We start from the raw sequence: 17,140 nt of genomic DNA, 5'->3' as shown, positions 1-17,140 counted from the left end.
GTTTGGATTCTTTATGGATTGTTACATGCCACACTGAAGCTGGACCAGTACTAGAAGTAAAACATTGGATTTCCATACATACATGTGTGAATGGAAATTCCACATTAGGCACCTAGCCATTTTATAAAATAATATACATATTTTCATGAAAAATTATTTATGACAGATACCTATATTTATGTTATGTTTATTGGTAGTCATGGAAATTTTTAGTTTATGCCATTTAGGGCAGACTTTTAGGGAGCTAGATGTGAAGAGGGGAGGCATCTTCAAGTACTTTAAAACCTCCATGTCCCAGTTGTCCTACAATTTATCTTCTTTGACAAATGAATTTGATTTTAAGCCATTCGGACATAGATGAGTATATTCTGAGCAAATAAATAAGGTTATGGTCAAAAAGAAAACTGCAGGCACATTTTTGTAGGGGGATGATTGCAATTCCATAGTAAAACAGGTAAATAACATAGTAAAAAAGGAAAATAGAAAAGATAAAACTCTAGCAATAACTTACATTTTATCATGATGGAAATCAAACATTTTTAACCATTCCAATATTTTGTGCTATTATTTGTAGGTGGGGCACACTGAAAGGGGCACAGGGACAGAAAGAAAAATTCTGGGTAGGTACCTCTTTCCAACTGCATTTCTACTGCGATGTGAATAGGGTAGAGTCATCTGTGTCACTACCACCTGGCTTGTGTTATTTAGTCACATTCCTAAGTTACGGTAATATTGTTAATAATAGTGGTATTTTCTCCAGCAGAAAATTCATTATAATCACTTGTACTAAAATAACAGTTTTCCTCTATTCCTCTTATTTCAAATTATAAAAGAGGAAAAGGTATTTTTTTTTCAAAGGAAGAATCAAAAGGAAAACATTTTGTTTTATTCTCATCCATATTAAAGTAATGGCTGGACTTCTCTCATCTGTTAACTTTGTGTTCGTACATTATGTTTGCTATGGATGATGCTTTGTAATGTTAGTATCAGTTTTATGTGTTGATATAAAGTATATGTATTTCCTATAGTGGAAAAGAGCTTTATTTTTGATTTTGCCACTTATAACAAATACATTCTCCTTCACTGAAAAAGGAACAATGTCTAGTATAAAAATTAACAGAAGGTTACACATAAGAAACATTTTGAAGAAGACTGAAACATATTACCTCAAATATCCAATTAATTGAAATGAACTTTGATGAATTGTTCCAGGTCTTTATATTGCATACATTTTAATATTTATTTTAAGTTCTGCAAAAAAGCAGGAATAGAGTGAATAGGTAATGGTAATTATTATGAAATTTGAATTTGAATATATACAGTAGAGGGCATATTAAAACTTATAGGACATTAAATATTAGTAGTGATAGTCATCAAAATGACTCTTATTAATTAGATTTCTTTACAAAGTACTCACAAAAATCAAGCACCCAAGTATGTGGTCACCTCTTTTATTTGTCTTGTTGATATATGGAAGTATTTTGCTTTTAAATAGAATGATGCTTCTTTGTATTTAAGCTGAGCTTTCTTGGGGCACTTGGGTAGCTCAGTCAGTTAAGCATCTGACTCTTGATTTCAGCTCAGGTCATGATCTAGTGATTTGTGAGTTTGAGCCCCTACATTGGGTTTGTACTGACAGTTTGGATCCTGTTTGGGATTCTCTCTTCCTCTCTCTCTCTCTGCCCCTCCCCTGCTTTCACTTCTGTGCTCGCTCTCTCTCTCTCTCTCAAAAATAAATACATAAACTTAAAAAAAACCTGAACTTTCTTAAATATCATTATCTTCATTAAAAGAAAGTTTGCAGTAGTTAGTTAACATTAATGCTACGTAGTTAAAATTCATAATTTGTGAAAGGGGATATATGGTTTGAATGCCTATAGTTAAGTTTCTATCTAGGATTTCTACTAAATGAGTTTAAATAATTATTCAATCTCATCATAATATAATATTTAGAGGCAAAAACAAATTACTTGTTTAATGTATTGAATTCACAGCAGTTTTTAGCATATAGCACCTGATACACCTGATAGCTATTTATGGAGTGAATATGAATGAACATGCAAAAAAACAAAAACAAAAACAAAAAACACAGAACTTTCTGTGACCCTCTCACCTTCATCCTCATCATTTCCTCCCTAGGGATGATATATGCAAGCACAAATGCACACACACAGAGACATACACACACGTACATATACTCACTCATTCTCGTATATTCAACACATATATGCATGTTATCACTTTAGATTACTTTTGTCACAATTACCATCAATTTTGAACTTATTGCTTATCTAAAATTTTCAAAGAAAACTATTTCATGGGCATAAAATCGGGATTTCTTTCTGCTGTCACTCTTAGATAAATTGCTTAATGTCAGTGGTAGGAATATAAGAATCAAACACAAATTATCATGTTCTATTAAATTGCACATTTTGGTTAATTATTTTCTCCACTTAACTGTATCCTCATCTTGGGCCAGTGTTGTACCTGCCTTATTTACTACTGTATCCAAAGGACAAAGCAAAGTGACTGGTACATAATGGGAATATACACAATACTTGTTGCTTGAATGAATGAATGAATAACATTAATCTGTGCAATCAGGAAAAATTAGGTCACTAAAGTAGTTTACATTTTACATAAAAATTAATATTTGGTTTAATTAAAATATGAAATCCTTAAGTAGTACTAGTGTTCTACAAGAATAATGAAGGGTCTGAGATGTTATCCCACTTGAATTAAGGAACATGGATCAGAAGAAAAGAGTACCAGAGTGAAGCTCACATCCAGAACAACAGCCAGATGTCACCACATAGGTCCTCACACTTTGGTCTTGCCGAGATAAGAGGCGACAGCCTTTATCCATACAAGTAGCAGCTGATGCTTCATAAATGAGGGACAGAGAAGAGTAGATTTTCTCCGTTTATATAGAGGAGACAGGCAACCTCCTCCTTTCCAGCAAGGAGAGAAAAAAATTATTCCACTAAAATGGGATGGAAAGGGTCTTATGTTCTTACCCTTACCCTCAGGAATATAAACATGTCTTTGCAAGGGCCAGATAAATACAGATAATGTCTCCGAATGCTGAACTTCATCCTTTTTTAACATGTAAAGACCAAGGGAGATAATGTTCCAGTACTCCTGGCACCATGGGGCTTAATTTAAGACCTTGTCTGGTCTCTGACTCTTTGGCCCTCTTGGGGAGATAAGAGAAGTTTTATTATCCTTTTGGATCAGATCAATTAACTAGACAAATGGCTACAGATCTAATTCTCACTGAATGTGAAGATAAAATATTTCTGGCAGAAGTGAAAGCAAATATTCTCTATCTCTATATCATATACACTTTTTGTGAGCCAGTAGATTAGAGTTCTTTTTGCAAGAGCACTGATAAGTTCAGAAAAGTTTTATTGCCCCACAATTAGAAATGAACATTTTAAAATATTTACAGGTAGGCCTATGATATAGTACATTAAAATTTAAAAAGTGGATGACTTCCATTACTGAATAAAATGTATTACATAACAATAAGCCATATAGACCACTAAAAAAGTTGAACACAGTACCGAAATTAATCTTCCAAATCATATTTTTAAAGAAATGAGAGAGCTGAATCTGGAGAAGATTTTCCTTCCTGTGAGCATTTGGTAGGTCTGGGATCAAGCTGAAGGTTACATTTGAAATATGCAGAAAGACAGAGAGAGACCTCTAGGAGACAGAGAATCCAGCAGTATTAGAATTTAGAGGAAACCCAAACACAAAGCCATCTCTTCCCATGGAATATTTACCAAATTTCTAGGCAGTGTGAATAGGTGAGGAGGGGAATGAGAAGACAAAGTGAAATCTTCAGCCTTGACAAACCTGCAGGAGGATTCCTACTGGCAGAGAACTTGAAACACACACATGCCCTGACCTGACTCGGTTTCTGCACAAATTGAGGTGATTAGTTTCTCACCATATCTCTTTAGGAGAAGAAAGGGCTAACCTTCTTAGGATAATAATACCAAGGTCAATCTATAATTATTAGAACAACGTATCCAGGTTACATTTGAAAATTCTGAAACATGACCAATAACTAAGGGGAAAAACTATCAAATAGGAGTAATAGATAATGCTTTAGATGTTGGTTTTAAAAGAGCCATTGTAAAAACCATTTTAAAAATATAAATGAAAGATGAAGATTTTAAAAAAATTAATGTTTATTTTTTGAAAGAGAGAGAGAGGGAGAGAAAGAGAGCAGGGAAGGGACAGAGGGAAAAGGAGACACATAATCCAAAGCAGGCTCCAGGCTTAAGCTGTCAGAGCAAAGCCGAACAGGAGGCTCAAACTCACAAACTGCAAGATAATGACCTGAGTCAAAGTTGACTGCATAACTGACAAAGCCATGCAGGTGCCCCATGAAAGATGGAAACCTTTAACAAAGGGTTTAAATATGTATAAAAATGAATCATTGAATTTGTGAGTGCAATCTTTGAAATCAAGAGCTTCCTGGATGGGTTAAATTGCAAACAGAATCAGTGATCTTAAATAAAATTCAATGATTTTGTAGTACACAGAGAAAAACATAATGAAAGAACAAAAGCAAATACAGAACAATGTGAATACAAATGGTAGGACACACTCAAACAATGTAATTGTATTCTCAGAAGGATTGAGAGAGAGAGAGTTAGAATCAATATTTAAAAACTTGATAGCCAATAGTTTTCCAAAACTGAAGGACGTCAACCCAAAAATTCAGAAAGCTCAATAAACTCCATGAAGGAGAAAAACAAAAACAAAAACAAAAGGTTGCCCAGGCATTTAATAACCAGTTGAAAGTAAAAGATAAAAACAAAGATTTTAAAATGGTAGAGTTTTTTTATATGATAGGTTAACTTCAGAAAAAAATAGCCTAACTGAAGACTGAAAAAAATGGGTGGCAGGGGAATGAATATATTTAACAATGATGTTGAAAAAACTATGTTCACAAGTGAAAGAATGCAAGTGGATCCCCTTTTCACACTGCTTACAAAAATTAACTCAAAATGGGTTAAAGGTTTACTTACATTTAAGGAAGACCTGAAACTGTGAAGAAAACAGGGACAACACTTCTTAACATTGATCTTTGCAATGACTTCCAGGATAGGACACCAAAAACACAAGTGACAAAAACAAAAATAAACAAGTGGGCTACATCAAACTAGAAAGCTTCCACACAGCAAGACAAAAAAACAAAAACAAAAACAAAAGTAACAGTGAGAGTCAGCCTGGAATCGAGAAATTACTTGTATATTATGTATCTGATAAGGAGTTGATATCCAAAATATTAAAAAAAATTTTTTTGTATGTTTTACTTATTTCTGAGAGAGAGAGAGACACTGTGAGCAGGGGAGGGAGAGAGAGAGAGAGGGAGATACAGAATCTGAAGCAGGCTCCAGGCTCCGAGCTGGCTGTCAGCACAGAGCCTGACACGGGGCCAAACCCATGAACCATGTGATCATGACCTGAGCCGAAGTCGGATACTTAACTGACTGAGCCACCCAGGTACCCTGATATCCAAAATATTTTAAAAACTTATACAGTTCAGTAGCAAGAAAACAAATAATGAGATTAAAGACAAGCAAAGAATCTGAATACACTTAGTTCCAAAGAAGATATAAAAATGGCCAGCAGATACATGAAAGGTGTTCAACAGCACAAGTCATTATGGAACTGTAGAACTACAATGAAATATTACCTCACACCTGTCAGAATGGCTAAAATCAACAACACAAGAAACAACAAATGTTGGTGAGGATGAGGAGAAAGGGGAACCCTCTTGCACTATTGGTGGGAACTCAAACTGAGGCACCTACTCAGGAAAACTGTATGGAGGCTTCTCAAAAGTTAGAAATGGAACTACCCTATGATCCAGTAATTTCATGACTAGGTATTTACCCAAAGAATACGAAAATACTAATTCAAAGGGCTATGTGGACTCCTGTTTATAGCAGCATTATCTATAATAGCCAAATCATGGAAACAGGCCAGTGTCCATCAATAAATGGATAAAGAAGATGTGGTATATATGTACAGTGGAATATTAGCCATGAATAAAGAATGAATTCTTGGCATTTGCTTTATAGCTAGAGTATTATGCTAAGGAAAAAGTCAGTCAGAAAAAGACAAATACCTTATGATTTTACTCATGTGTAGAACTTAAAAAACAAAACAGATGAGCAAAGGGGAAAAAGAGAGAGAGGGAGTCAAACCAGAAACAGACTCTTAACTATAGAGAACAAACTGACAGTTATCAGAGGGAGTTGGATAGGTGATGGGGATTAAGAAGTATATTTGTTGTGTTGAGCACTGGGTGTGGTATGGAAGTGTTGAATCACTATATTGTATACCTGAAATTGATACTACGCTGTATGTTAACTAACTGGAATTTAAATGAAAACACTTAAAAAAATTAACACCAAATCCTTCTCAAACTTCTTAAAAAATCCAAACAGGAAGGAACTATCTGGAACTCATTTTACAAGGCCAATATTACCCTGATACCAAAGCCAGAAAAGGGCACTATGAGAAAATAAAATATCCTTGGTGGATGAAGATTCAAAAATTCTCAAAAAACAAAACAAAACACCTAGCAAACTGAATTCAACAGCACATTAAAGTGATCATAATCATGATCAAAGGGATTCATGCTGGGGTGCAAGGATGTTTCAACATAAGTAAATCAATAAGTGTGATATCTTACATTAATTAAATGAAAGATAAAAATTACATGATCATCTCAATAGATATAGACAAAGCATTTGACAAAATTCACATTCTTTAGTGGTTAAAAACTCTCAAAAATTGGGTTTAGAAGGAATATACCTCAACATAATAAAGGCCACATGTGACAAACACAGAGTACACATCGTATTCAATAGTGGAAGATTAAAAGCTTTCACCCTATGATCAGGAGCAAAACAAAAATGTCCCCTCTTACTTTTCTTATTCAACATACTGGAAGTCCTAGAAAAAGCAATTAGACAAGAGAAAGAAATAAAAGGCATCCAAATTAGCTTAGAAGAAGTAAACTGTCTCTCTTTGCAGATGATATGATTTTATATATGAATAATCCTAAAGTCTCCATCAAAAAACTACTAGAACTAATAAATCAACAAAGTGGCAGGATAAAAGTCAACCTACAAAAATCAGTTATATTTTTATATACTAACAGTGAACTATTCTAAAAAAATATTTCATTTGTGATACAATAAAAAATACATGTACTTAGTATAAATTAAACCAAGGATGTGAAATATCTGTATACTAAAAATGATAAGAAATTGATTTAAAAAATTGAAGAAGACACAAATAAATGAAGTGATATCCCATGTTCATGGATCAGAAGAATTAATATTGTCAAAATGTCCATACTACCCAAAACTGTCTATAAATTCAATGCAATCCCTATCAAAATTCCAATGAGAATTTTCACAAAAATGAAAAATATCCTAAAAGTTGTGTGGAACCACAAAGACCTTGAACAGCCAAAATAATCCTGAGAAAGATTACTGGAGGCATCACAAATTTTGATTTCAAATTTTATTTCAAAATTTTAATAGTGAAAACAGTACATTACTGGCATAAAAATAGACACACAGACCAATAGAACAGGATCAAGAGCCCAGAAACAAACCCACTTATATATAATCAACTAATATTTGACAAAAAGGCCAAGAAGAGACAATGGAGAAAGCATAGTCTTTTCAATACATGATGTTGAGAAAAGTGTTTAACCATATGCAGAAGAATGGAATTGAAACCCTATTGTACACCGCTCATAAAAGTTAACTCAAAATGGATTAAAGACTTAAATGTAAGACCAGAAATTGCAAAGACACAGGAAGAAAACACCGGAAATTCTCCTTGATGTTGATCTTTGCAAAGATTGCTCGGGTATGATACCAAAGGTGCAAAGAGAAAAGCACAAGGTTTGCTGCCTAGCAAAACAGTAAGCAAAATAAAAAGGCAACCCATGGGAGAAAACATTTGCAAACCATCTATCTGATATGGGGTTACCATCCAAATATATATAAGGAACTCAGGCAACTTAATAGCAAAAATCACACATAATCCAACTAAAACTGGGCAAAAGATGTGAAGAGACAATTTCTTCCTGAGATAATACAAATGGCCAGTAGACAGATGAAAATGTACTCAATATCATTAGCTATCAGGGAAATGAAAATTAAAACCACAGTGAAAAATTACTTCACACCTATTAGAATAGCTAATATCAAAAAGGAGAGAGCAAGTGTTGTCAAGGATGTGGAGAAAAGCGAACACTCATGAACTGTTGATGGGAATGGAAATGGGTGTGGCCACTGTGAAAAACAATTTGGAGGTTTCTCATAAAATTAAAAAATAGAATTACCATATGATCCAGTAATCCCACTTCTGGGAATATATCCTTCAGGGTTTTTTCTGTTAAATTTACCTGTGGTCAATTAGCTCCCTTCCAGCCTTCAGGATAATCTTTATATACTTCATTGATGTTTTTTGTTTTGTTTTGTTTTTTGCTCCCTACTCCAAACCCTTATTCAGGCAAGCTCTCAACCCCAGGAGACATTCTGGACATAGTCTAACTTTTAGTTAATCTCATATTTTAAAATTAAATATAAATGTACAAAGAAAATGTTTAATTCTTATTGAATTTACTTTCTGAATATTCCTCAAATACTTTTCCTATTTCTCTTCCTAGTTTTCCTGCCCCTATTAAGACATCAGACTTGATTATTATAAGTTTACTAGCCAGTCTCCCTGCCTTTTCTGTTTACCCTCTTAAATCCATCCTTCTCATTATCACATGGAGTAATATCATCAAAATATAAATTTGCCCACCTTTTTCTCCTGCTAGAAGCAACTTAAGAACTTGTCATCATTTTCACCATTATTTTCTCAGTATGTATTTCCTTTGCTCCCTTTCAGCCTCATAACCCACCAGACTGCTTCTGTTTTATGATCTAATTATAATAATTTCATTGCTTCATTTCAGTGCTTCGTGCTGCTCCATAGTTGGCTGTTCATGCTTTTACTATTTTCTTTTACCTGAATCTCCTTTCCTCCTGTTTTTACCTGGTTAATTTATTCCCAGGCTTTAATATGGATCTCATATAGCACTTCTTCGATAATGTCTTTCCTGAACCATCCAAATAAACAAGATGTCCCTCAGCTGTCTTCAATAGCACCCTGTGCATAGTACTACCCGAGTACTCAGCTTATGTTGTTGTCCTTCATTAGGCCTTAAGCTTCCGGAACACAGAATAAGATGTTATTTATCTTTGTTCCCCTGGTGCCTGGCACAGAGCAAGTTACATAGGAGACACTATAATTGCAGCTTTTCTGACATCGTTTAATACGGGATTTCAAATATATGTTATCATTGTATGCATGATAACTGAGAGATTTTATACCAGTTCTATTTACTGTGAACTTGAGTGTGCATGCATATTAATGTAACTGATAAATAACTGTTTTATTCTTATTTAGAAAATATTTAGGCTCTTAATAATTGTGATCTATAATAACCATTTAAAGCTACACATGAGTTCCTTGTGTTTTTACAGTCAGGATTCAATATCCAACTATGATAATCATCTTTTCTCTCTCTCTTTTTTTTCCCTGCAGATTGCTGCCAATTCCTGGGGAAAGGCATGGGGAGAGAATGGCTATTTCAGGATTCTTCGAGGAGTAAATGAATCTGACATTGAAAAGTTGATTATCGCAGCTTGGGGCCAACTGACAAGTTCAGATGAACCATAACATATCATTGAATTTCCATAAGGCCATGCACTTAAGTAACCCTTTAAATTGAAATTAAGCAAAATGAGGTTCTCTGTGACAGTGGCATCTTTGTCTCTTCACATTGTTATTATAATGTGCCTGTTTTCTTGTTTCACCCTGGGCTCCCTGCTTCTGCTTCCTTTATATCACTGAGTATATAAAAACACTAATAGAGGACAGCAGAGTAGCTAAATGATTTTGAAGTTCTATGGTTGTCTTTTTTTTCTCTCATGACAGTGTTCATTTTGACTTTGATAGTTCACAAAAGTGTAACAGTGCTTGTCTTAAAAGTTCATGACATTCCTTTGTAGAAATGAAATAGCTTCTGTCTTTAACAAATGAGGTTTTCAGACTAAAAAAAAAATGGAAACACCAATTTACAATCTTCATGATTTTTTCCGAACAAATATTGCTATCTTTATTCATATTTTGCTTATAATTTACAAGAAGTAATGGAAATAGATTATTGTTTCTCTCAAAAGGCTAACATTTTGTTTCTTTCCATTTTCTTAACCTAACTTGCAATCTGAACTAAAAAGGAAAGTAACTCTCCATAGAAAATAACTATTCTTTATGGTAGTTCACTCTTTATACTGTGTAATGGCCTGTGCTCTAAAATAGATGGTGTCTGGGAGGTAAAATTTTCCACCACCTCTCTTGCTTCTTTAGGCTGATCTAATAATTAAATTAACAAAGGACAGACTAACAGAAAAACAAATTGAATTATGTATATACAGGGGCCCCATAAGAATGTGAGGCTCAAACAGGGGACTGAAGCAGGCAGCTTTTATACCTCTTAGATAGTAAGTAAGTAAGTAAATAAATAAATCTGTGAAGAATTGATAAGACAAAGAAACCTAGGTTTAGGTACTAATTAGTGAAGAAACTAAACAGACCTTGTTTATATCATTTTCTCAGCCCTGAATACCCTATCCCTGGTGATCAGAATGTCTGTTTATTTCCTGGCTCAAGGAGGGTACTTTTCAAGGAAGAGATTTATTTCCTGTTTTTCAGGGAGACAGAGAGCAGTGTCATTGTAGTAGCTATTCTCAAATAATTTTAATTCAAAGTAATCAGTATGTCAAAGTGACATATTCTGAGGCAGCCTGGCCAGAACCCCATCACTGGTTAAATAATGGAAAAGCTTAGAGGCTAACAATGGAAGTACAGTGTTAACACACACACACACACACACACACACGCACACACACGCACACACACACGTTGTTTGAAGCCAGTATGCTTTGTATAAGATCTATTTAAAACCAGTTGCAAAGCTGTATTTGGAAATATATTTATCCCTGAAAACAGCAACCTGATGCCATGAGTCAGAAAGAAAAAATAGACTTTTATCACAGCCATTTCACAGTTCAGCACTTGAGATTCTAAAAAGTAAGCTAAATTGGCACTAATTTGCATCTAATTTTTATTTTAGTTCTCTATAGTCAGAAAAACGAAAATAGCATCCTCATAATGCTTGGGAAAGGATAAAATCTTTTAATAATTCACCAGCATCTTAAATGGCAAACTAATAAATGAAAAAGCGAAGCTGGCCAGTAAGTGAGCATGGCCAATTATTATTACAATGGTGGGATATCCATGGTCTTCAACTTCCGTACACTCTGTCATCTGAATTTTCATTGTGGAACTTTTCTGTGCTTTTTTGCCCAAAGGTGCTCTGATTAGATAAGCTATACAAGTTGAAAATATAAGGAAGCTGAGCACAGAATGGTGAGTGTAGCTGCAGTTTTTTTTTTCCTCCATTAATCACTGAAGCTTCATCAAAAGCAGCTCTATGTACTTGGTTCTGCCCTAGATTATACCCACAGGGTTGATTCCCCTTGTTGGGATTGGCCAAACTTACTCTAGTGGGCTGAGAAATAATTTGGTTTTGTCTCAGTTTGGATTCTTCTAGAAGCAGCCCCTGAGGCAAAGCTTTGAGCATGCAAAATTTGAGCAGTAAAGGGAACACTGAAGACAGTGGGTAGTAATGTAGGATCACTGAAGGCAGACAACAAAGGCTACGTTACCAAGCAAAGTGCCAGAACAGGTAATGTGTTCTTATCTCACCCAAGAAGGATGTGTTTGTTGAGCACTGCTCCAAAGGGCCATGAATTTCCTGATTGGTCTCATCTGGCAGGTTGCACTGTCAAAAAACTCACAGGCAAAGAAAAGCAGGTTCTGATAGTTGGATATTAGACTGATGGCCACTGAAATGACACAGGTGAGGAATTGTACCTCTGCCACTGGTGTTCACACATTTTACAACGTTCCTTAGATGATAAAGACTAAAGAAATAATAAACGATAAGGCATTAAAATGCCAGAGGACTAACCTCACTATTAAAAACACCGATGGGAATGAGTTGATACAACTTTTTCCCTGTTAGGTAAATGAATAAAATTTGTTGGAATTGATTTTCTCATTGAAGTTTGTGGGTCTAGATAATAGGCCCAGATAGTGCTGTTTTAAAGTTTACCACCTTTCTGAGGATCCCAGTTTGTAATGAAACTAATCCCAGAGATTTGAAGAAAAAACAAAGAAAATATCACAATAGTAAGCCCCATAGGAAGACACAAGATACATTTGTCCAGTAGTAAGACTAAGATCTAAAGAAGAGACGAAGACTAGTTGGGAGACAAGTATACCAGTGAGAGAAAGAAAATACTATTCCTGAGGTTTGTCTCGAGTCAGTGTCATTCTCTGAATGATGTTGCTTCTCATTTTTACAACTTAAAAAAAAATTTTAATGTTTATTTTTGAGAGAGAGATAGAGAAAAAATGAATGGACAGGTGCAGAATGAGAGGACAGGGGCAGAATCTGAAGCAGGCTCCAGACCCCAAGCTGTCAGCACAGAGCCTGATGCAGGACTGAAAACCATGAACCATGAGATCATGACCTAAGTTGAAGTCGGGCGCTTAACTGAGCCACCCAGGCACCCCTCATATTTACAATTTTAAAGAAGATGTTTGGCTCTCTTTATTAACCAAAGTCCTGAATCAACCTTCAGGAAATAATGGTTGGCATATTATTTCACCAACTCTAAGGACTATTTGTAGAATTGATTTGATTAATGCCTGATGGTTTCTCCTGCACGGTGGCTTTCTTGGCCTGCAGGTATGCCCTACTCGCCTCACCTTGGACTGAGCAAAGTGAAAGACCCCATGTTTGGTGCATATGTCTTTAGAGTTCCAGTTTATTTGTATATATGTAGTCTTTCTGTTTTGTGTAAAGCGTATACAAGGGAAACATTGTTTGTAAAGATCATTTAATTCATCCAGAAAAACGTATCTCAGATTGGATTACACTGTGAGCACCATGACTTGGTTCTCTTCCTGTTCAATCAGAAGTTTGTGCTTTTACATACTTTTTGTGGGTTCCAGTTGAAACTTGCTATTGTGTGTAGTTTTTTCCTGAAAAAAAGGAGATAGTTCCTATATGACACATTGAATTAAAGCTTGGTCACTCCACTTAGTTGAATAATGCTTCTTTTCTTCAGTTGTCATTAGGAAATGTACTTAAGAAAGAAGTGGGAAAGACTTTGAAGATAAGAGGTCATGCCTTGTCCTGCTTTATAATGTTTGAGTCTTATCCCATTCTATTGTAAACAACGAGAAGGCTTCCCCAGGTTTCTTAAATGCATATTCACAAATTGTCTGAAAGCAAAGAATGAAAAAATAAGCACAAAAATGGAATTAAATTTGTTAGTTGCTAGTCACCTGAAAAGAAAGGAAACCTCTCTTAAGTGTCTTCAACAGAAGGAATATAGTGAAAGGGCTCAGTTACATACTTGATGGAGGAGCAGAGAAGGTGACAGAGGACAGTGAACCAGTCCAGGATGAGGAAGAGTCAGAAGCCGCCATCATTCCCTGAAAGAACAAAGTGAAGCAGGTCACTACTGGAATTCAGGGGCTGGTGTTTTCCTCCTGGTAGCTGGAAACATGACTGGCCAATGTGATGGAAGGAAAAGTCATGAAAAGACATGGTATTGCCCATTTGCCACCTCAGGCAGAAAGGAAGGGAGATGAACACTGAGGCATATCCCTTCCTCACACCTTCCAAACTGTCATCAGTGCCTCTCACTGGCTGACATCTGTTGAAAGATAACTGATACAGGAGGTTAGAAATTAAGCTGTCATGGTCAGCTGTTACCCTTTCCAGTTACAGAGGAGAATAGTGTAAGGGCAAAGGATAAATAAGAAGATAAACATTAAAAATACATTTGTGGTGAGTTCCATATAGATATGGGAATAAAGATTACATAAAGAACAGCTTCCCAGTGGTTGATTAGCTCATGAACTCAGTTCCTTGGTCAACGCATGTGTCTTAAGTACTGTAATGCTTCATGGTACGTGTTTGTTGTTGTTATTGTTGTTGTTGTTGTTGTTGTTAAACTCTTTTGATCTCTAGGAAATAATAATATATTTCCTATAGGGAAAAATTCCCATTTTGTTCACAGTAATTTCTGGGGAGTTTGTTTGTCATTTTAACATCATTGTCACATATGGCAATCTGATCTCAAGACACTTATTTTTCTTTGGGTGGAAGTTGATTTCATCTTCAAAAGAAAAAAAAAGGAGAAAGTAAGTATTATCTCACAAACTGCCATTTTATGAAATGTTTCAAGGGAGAAAAGCCTCAGTCTGTCAGGTACCGCTGTATCAGAAAGGACACACAGACATCCCTTCCCCAGAAAAGTCAATGAAGGTGGAAAAGAAAAATAAAATCAGTCTAACACTATCAAGAATGGATAACTGAATGAAGGGAGAAAGCTTTTCCATCTTCAGTCGTGAATAATATTGTACATCATTTCACTACCATATCTGATAGAAATGATTAAAAACTCATTGACAAGTAAATCCAATAGAGTGGGATTTCTCCTGAGACACCACCAGCAACACTCTCATTATTTAGAAAAAGAGTGACTGGCAGTACTCTTCCTGCCATCATCTGTCCCCTCTCTGTAACCGCCACTGCTGTAAAAACAAGATGTTTTTATTTTTTCTGAGATCGTATGGGGAATAAGTGTCTAGTTGCAAAGACTTTAAGATTTATCTTGTATTATAGCCACCATTTTAAAGATTCACAGTTCACAGTCAGGTCACTGAGAAGTTCTACAGGAAAGTCTGGCAAAGCAGTACCTGGATTCAGTCCTCACTCACCTTGACCATGTACTCTTCTGCGGTGACCAACAAGTACACTTATATTCAGTGGCTCCACATAGGACCACAGACTCAGAGACAGTCCCTGCCCTGTCTTATCTCACAAATGACTCTTTTGTAAAATGAACTTTGGCAGACACCAGCCTAGATATAGCTTTTAGGGAGAAGTTGGTATGCACTAACCTCTGAGTATTAATATAGCAGGAACATTTACCTTTGTCTACAAATCAGCTTTGGTGCCACTCTCAGAATGCAGCCTTTGGCTGGATATACTTGAAGTGTGAGCCAGTCTGAAATGTCTTATGACAATACACTAATGTACTAAGTCAAAGAATGTGCTGTATTCATACCACTAAAGTGTGTGAGAGAACTGTGCTTCAATGAAGTGTGTTTTAAGAACAGCCCAAGAGTCCAGTGATCCTTATATCAAAGATTTCCTACACTTAGCCAGTGAGGGACAAAAATTATTGTCCGTGAGGGATACATCTCAAGAAGGTTATGAATGTCCAAATATTTGTGCTAGACCTCATTTGATAGTATGGTACAGAACCCTGAGTCAAACTAGCGTAAGCCAGAAAAGAATGACATTGACCTATGAAATGGGGGTGACCAAGAGGGGAATCTAGCTTTACACATGATTGGTTCCAGGTGTTTAAATGATTCCATTAGCACTCTGTCTTTTTCTCAAGGTCTTAGCTCTGTTTGACTCCATATGGCTTTGTTCCAAGTACATTTCCTCTGCAAGGCAGTAAGATAGATGCTGAAAGCCCCCTGTCAGCAAATTATAGTCATTGAGACTCAGTTTCTGAATCTTTAAAGTGGAATTTTAAGTACTTATAAACCTTGCTGTCATGAGTGGTAATTGAGAGAGTATGTGCAAAGTATTTTGCATGATTCCTGTCATGAAGTAATTTGTAAATAGATGATAGCTATTATCATCACCAATCTTGTTATTACCTTTATGATCATTATGGTGCAAGGAATCTTATGGATCTAACTTACCAATAATTCCAACCCTCTGCTGTACAAGTTATAGATGATGACTTTTTTTTTTTAATTTTAAGAAATAGTGTGTATGTGTAAGCATACATGGGGGAGGGGGAAGGGGAGGGAGAGACAGAGACAGAGAGAGAGAGACAGAGAGAGAATCTCAAGCAGGCTCCACACTCAGCACAGAGCCCAATGTGGGGCTGGATCCCACAATTGTGAGATTATGACCTGAGCTGAAATCAAGAGTCAGCTACTCAATGGCCTGAGTCACCCATGCACCCCTGTAGACTTCTGATTAATGTCTAAGAGCCATCACCTTTCTAGACTGCTCACTTTTTTTTCAGGTTAGTCAAATCTTACAAAGCTAGATTTCCCCCTCTTGATCACCCCTACTTATAGGTCAGCATTAGCAGGTGGCTTTCCTTTAGTATGTGCTATAATTACTCTCAGAACGGGGTCATAGTTTACAGTACTTATTTTTTTAAATTTTTTAATATTTATTCATTTTTGAGAGACAGAGACAGACAGAGCATGAGCAGGGGAAGGGGAGAGAGAGAGAGAGAGGGAGACACAGCATCTGAAGCAGGCTCCAGGCTCTGAGCTGTGAGTGCAGAGCCTGATGTGGGTCTTGAACCCACAAACTGTGAGATCATGACCTGAGCTGAAGTCAGGCGCTTAACCGACTGAGCCACCCAGGCGCCCCTAGTTTACAGTATTTAAATCCTTGCACCAGAGATATCAAAACTTTGCAGGTCATTGACGTACAGCTTTCTTTGGAATAACAAAACCACAAATGTCAAGTCTTCCAATTTCAAGAACATATTTTATATACTCTAAGTTGATCATCATAAGAGCTTGGTAACATGATATACAGTAATCTGTAAGTTGCTCTAAGGTAAAGACTATGTCTTATTCCTCACTATTCCTATGAGCAGTATAAACACAGTTTATATACAACAAATATTTGCTAAATGATTTATTAAGTGAATGAACATTGAAAACATCATTTTGGAACAAATCTGCTTTTCAATTATCATACTATTTTGTCATTACTGCTTTACTTCCCTGTATCCCCCACTCCCATAGCATCTCCGAGAGGGCATGGAACATACTCATGTAGTGACCAGCCCTAGCACGGTGTCTCGCATAATTTCTACTGACAATTTTTTTAAGCATATATATATTA

General features: G+C 35.9%; 1 protein-coding gene across 1 annotated transcript in view; it reads left to right on the top strand.

Annotated features, from left to right (window-relative positions):
* TINAG (tubulointerstitial nephritis antigen) overlaps positions 1-9,957 on the top strand; it is an 85,398-nt gene extending 75,441 nt beyond the window's left edge. The window contains exons 10-11 of the mRNA XM_039222047.1: positions 575-620; positions 9,646-9,957. Of these exons, the coding sequence (XP_039077978.1) occupies positions 575-620; positions 9,646-9,780 (181 nt within the window). The 3' untranslated portion in view covers positions 9,781-9,957. The remainder of the gene's footprint in view (positions 1-574; positions 621-9,645) is intronic.
* Positions 9,958-17,140: the final 7,183 nt, after the last annotated feature.

The sequence above is a fragment of the Hyaena hyaena genome, unplaced genomic scaffold, assembly GCF_003009895.1.
Source record: "Hyaena hyaena isolate Hyena2069 unplaced genomic scaffold, ASM300989v1 scaffold_1045, whole genome shotgun sequence".
NCBI classification, from domain to species: Eukaryota; Metazoa; Chordata; class Mammalia; order Carnivora; family Hyaenidae; genus Hyaena; species Hyaena hyaena.
Note: the sequence above shows the minus strand (reverse complement) of the source record. Positions and strands in the feature narration are given on the sequence as shown.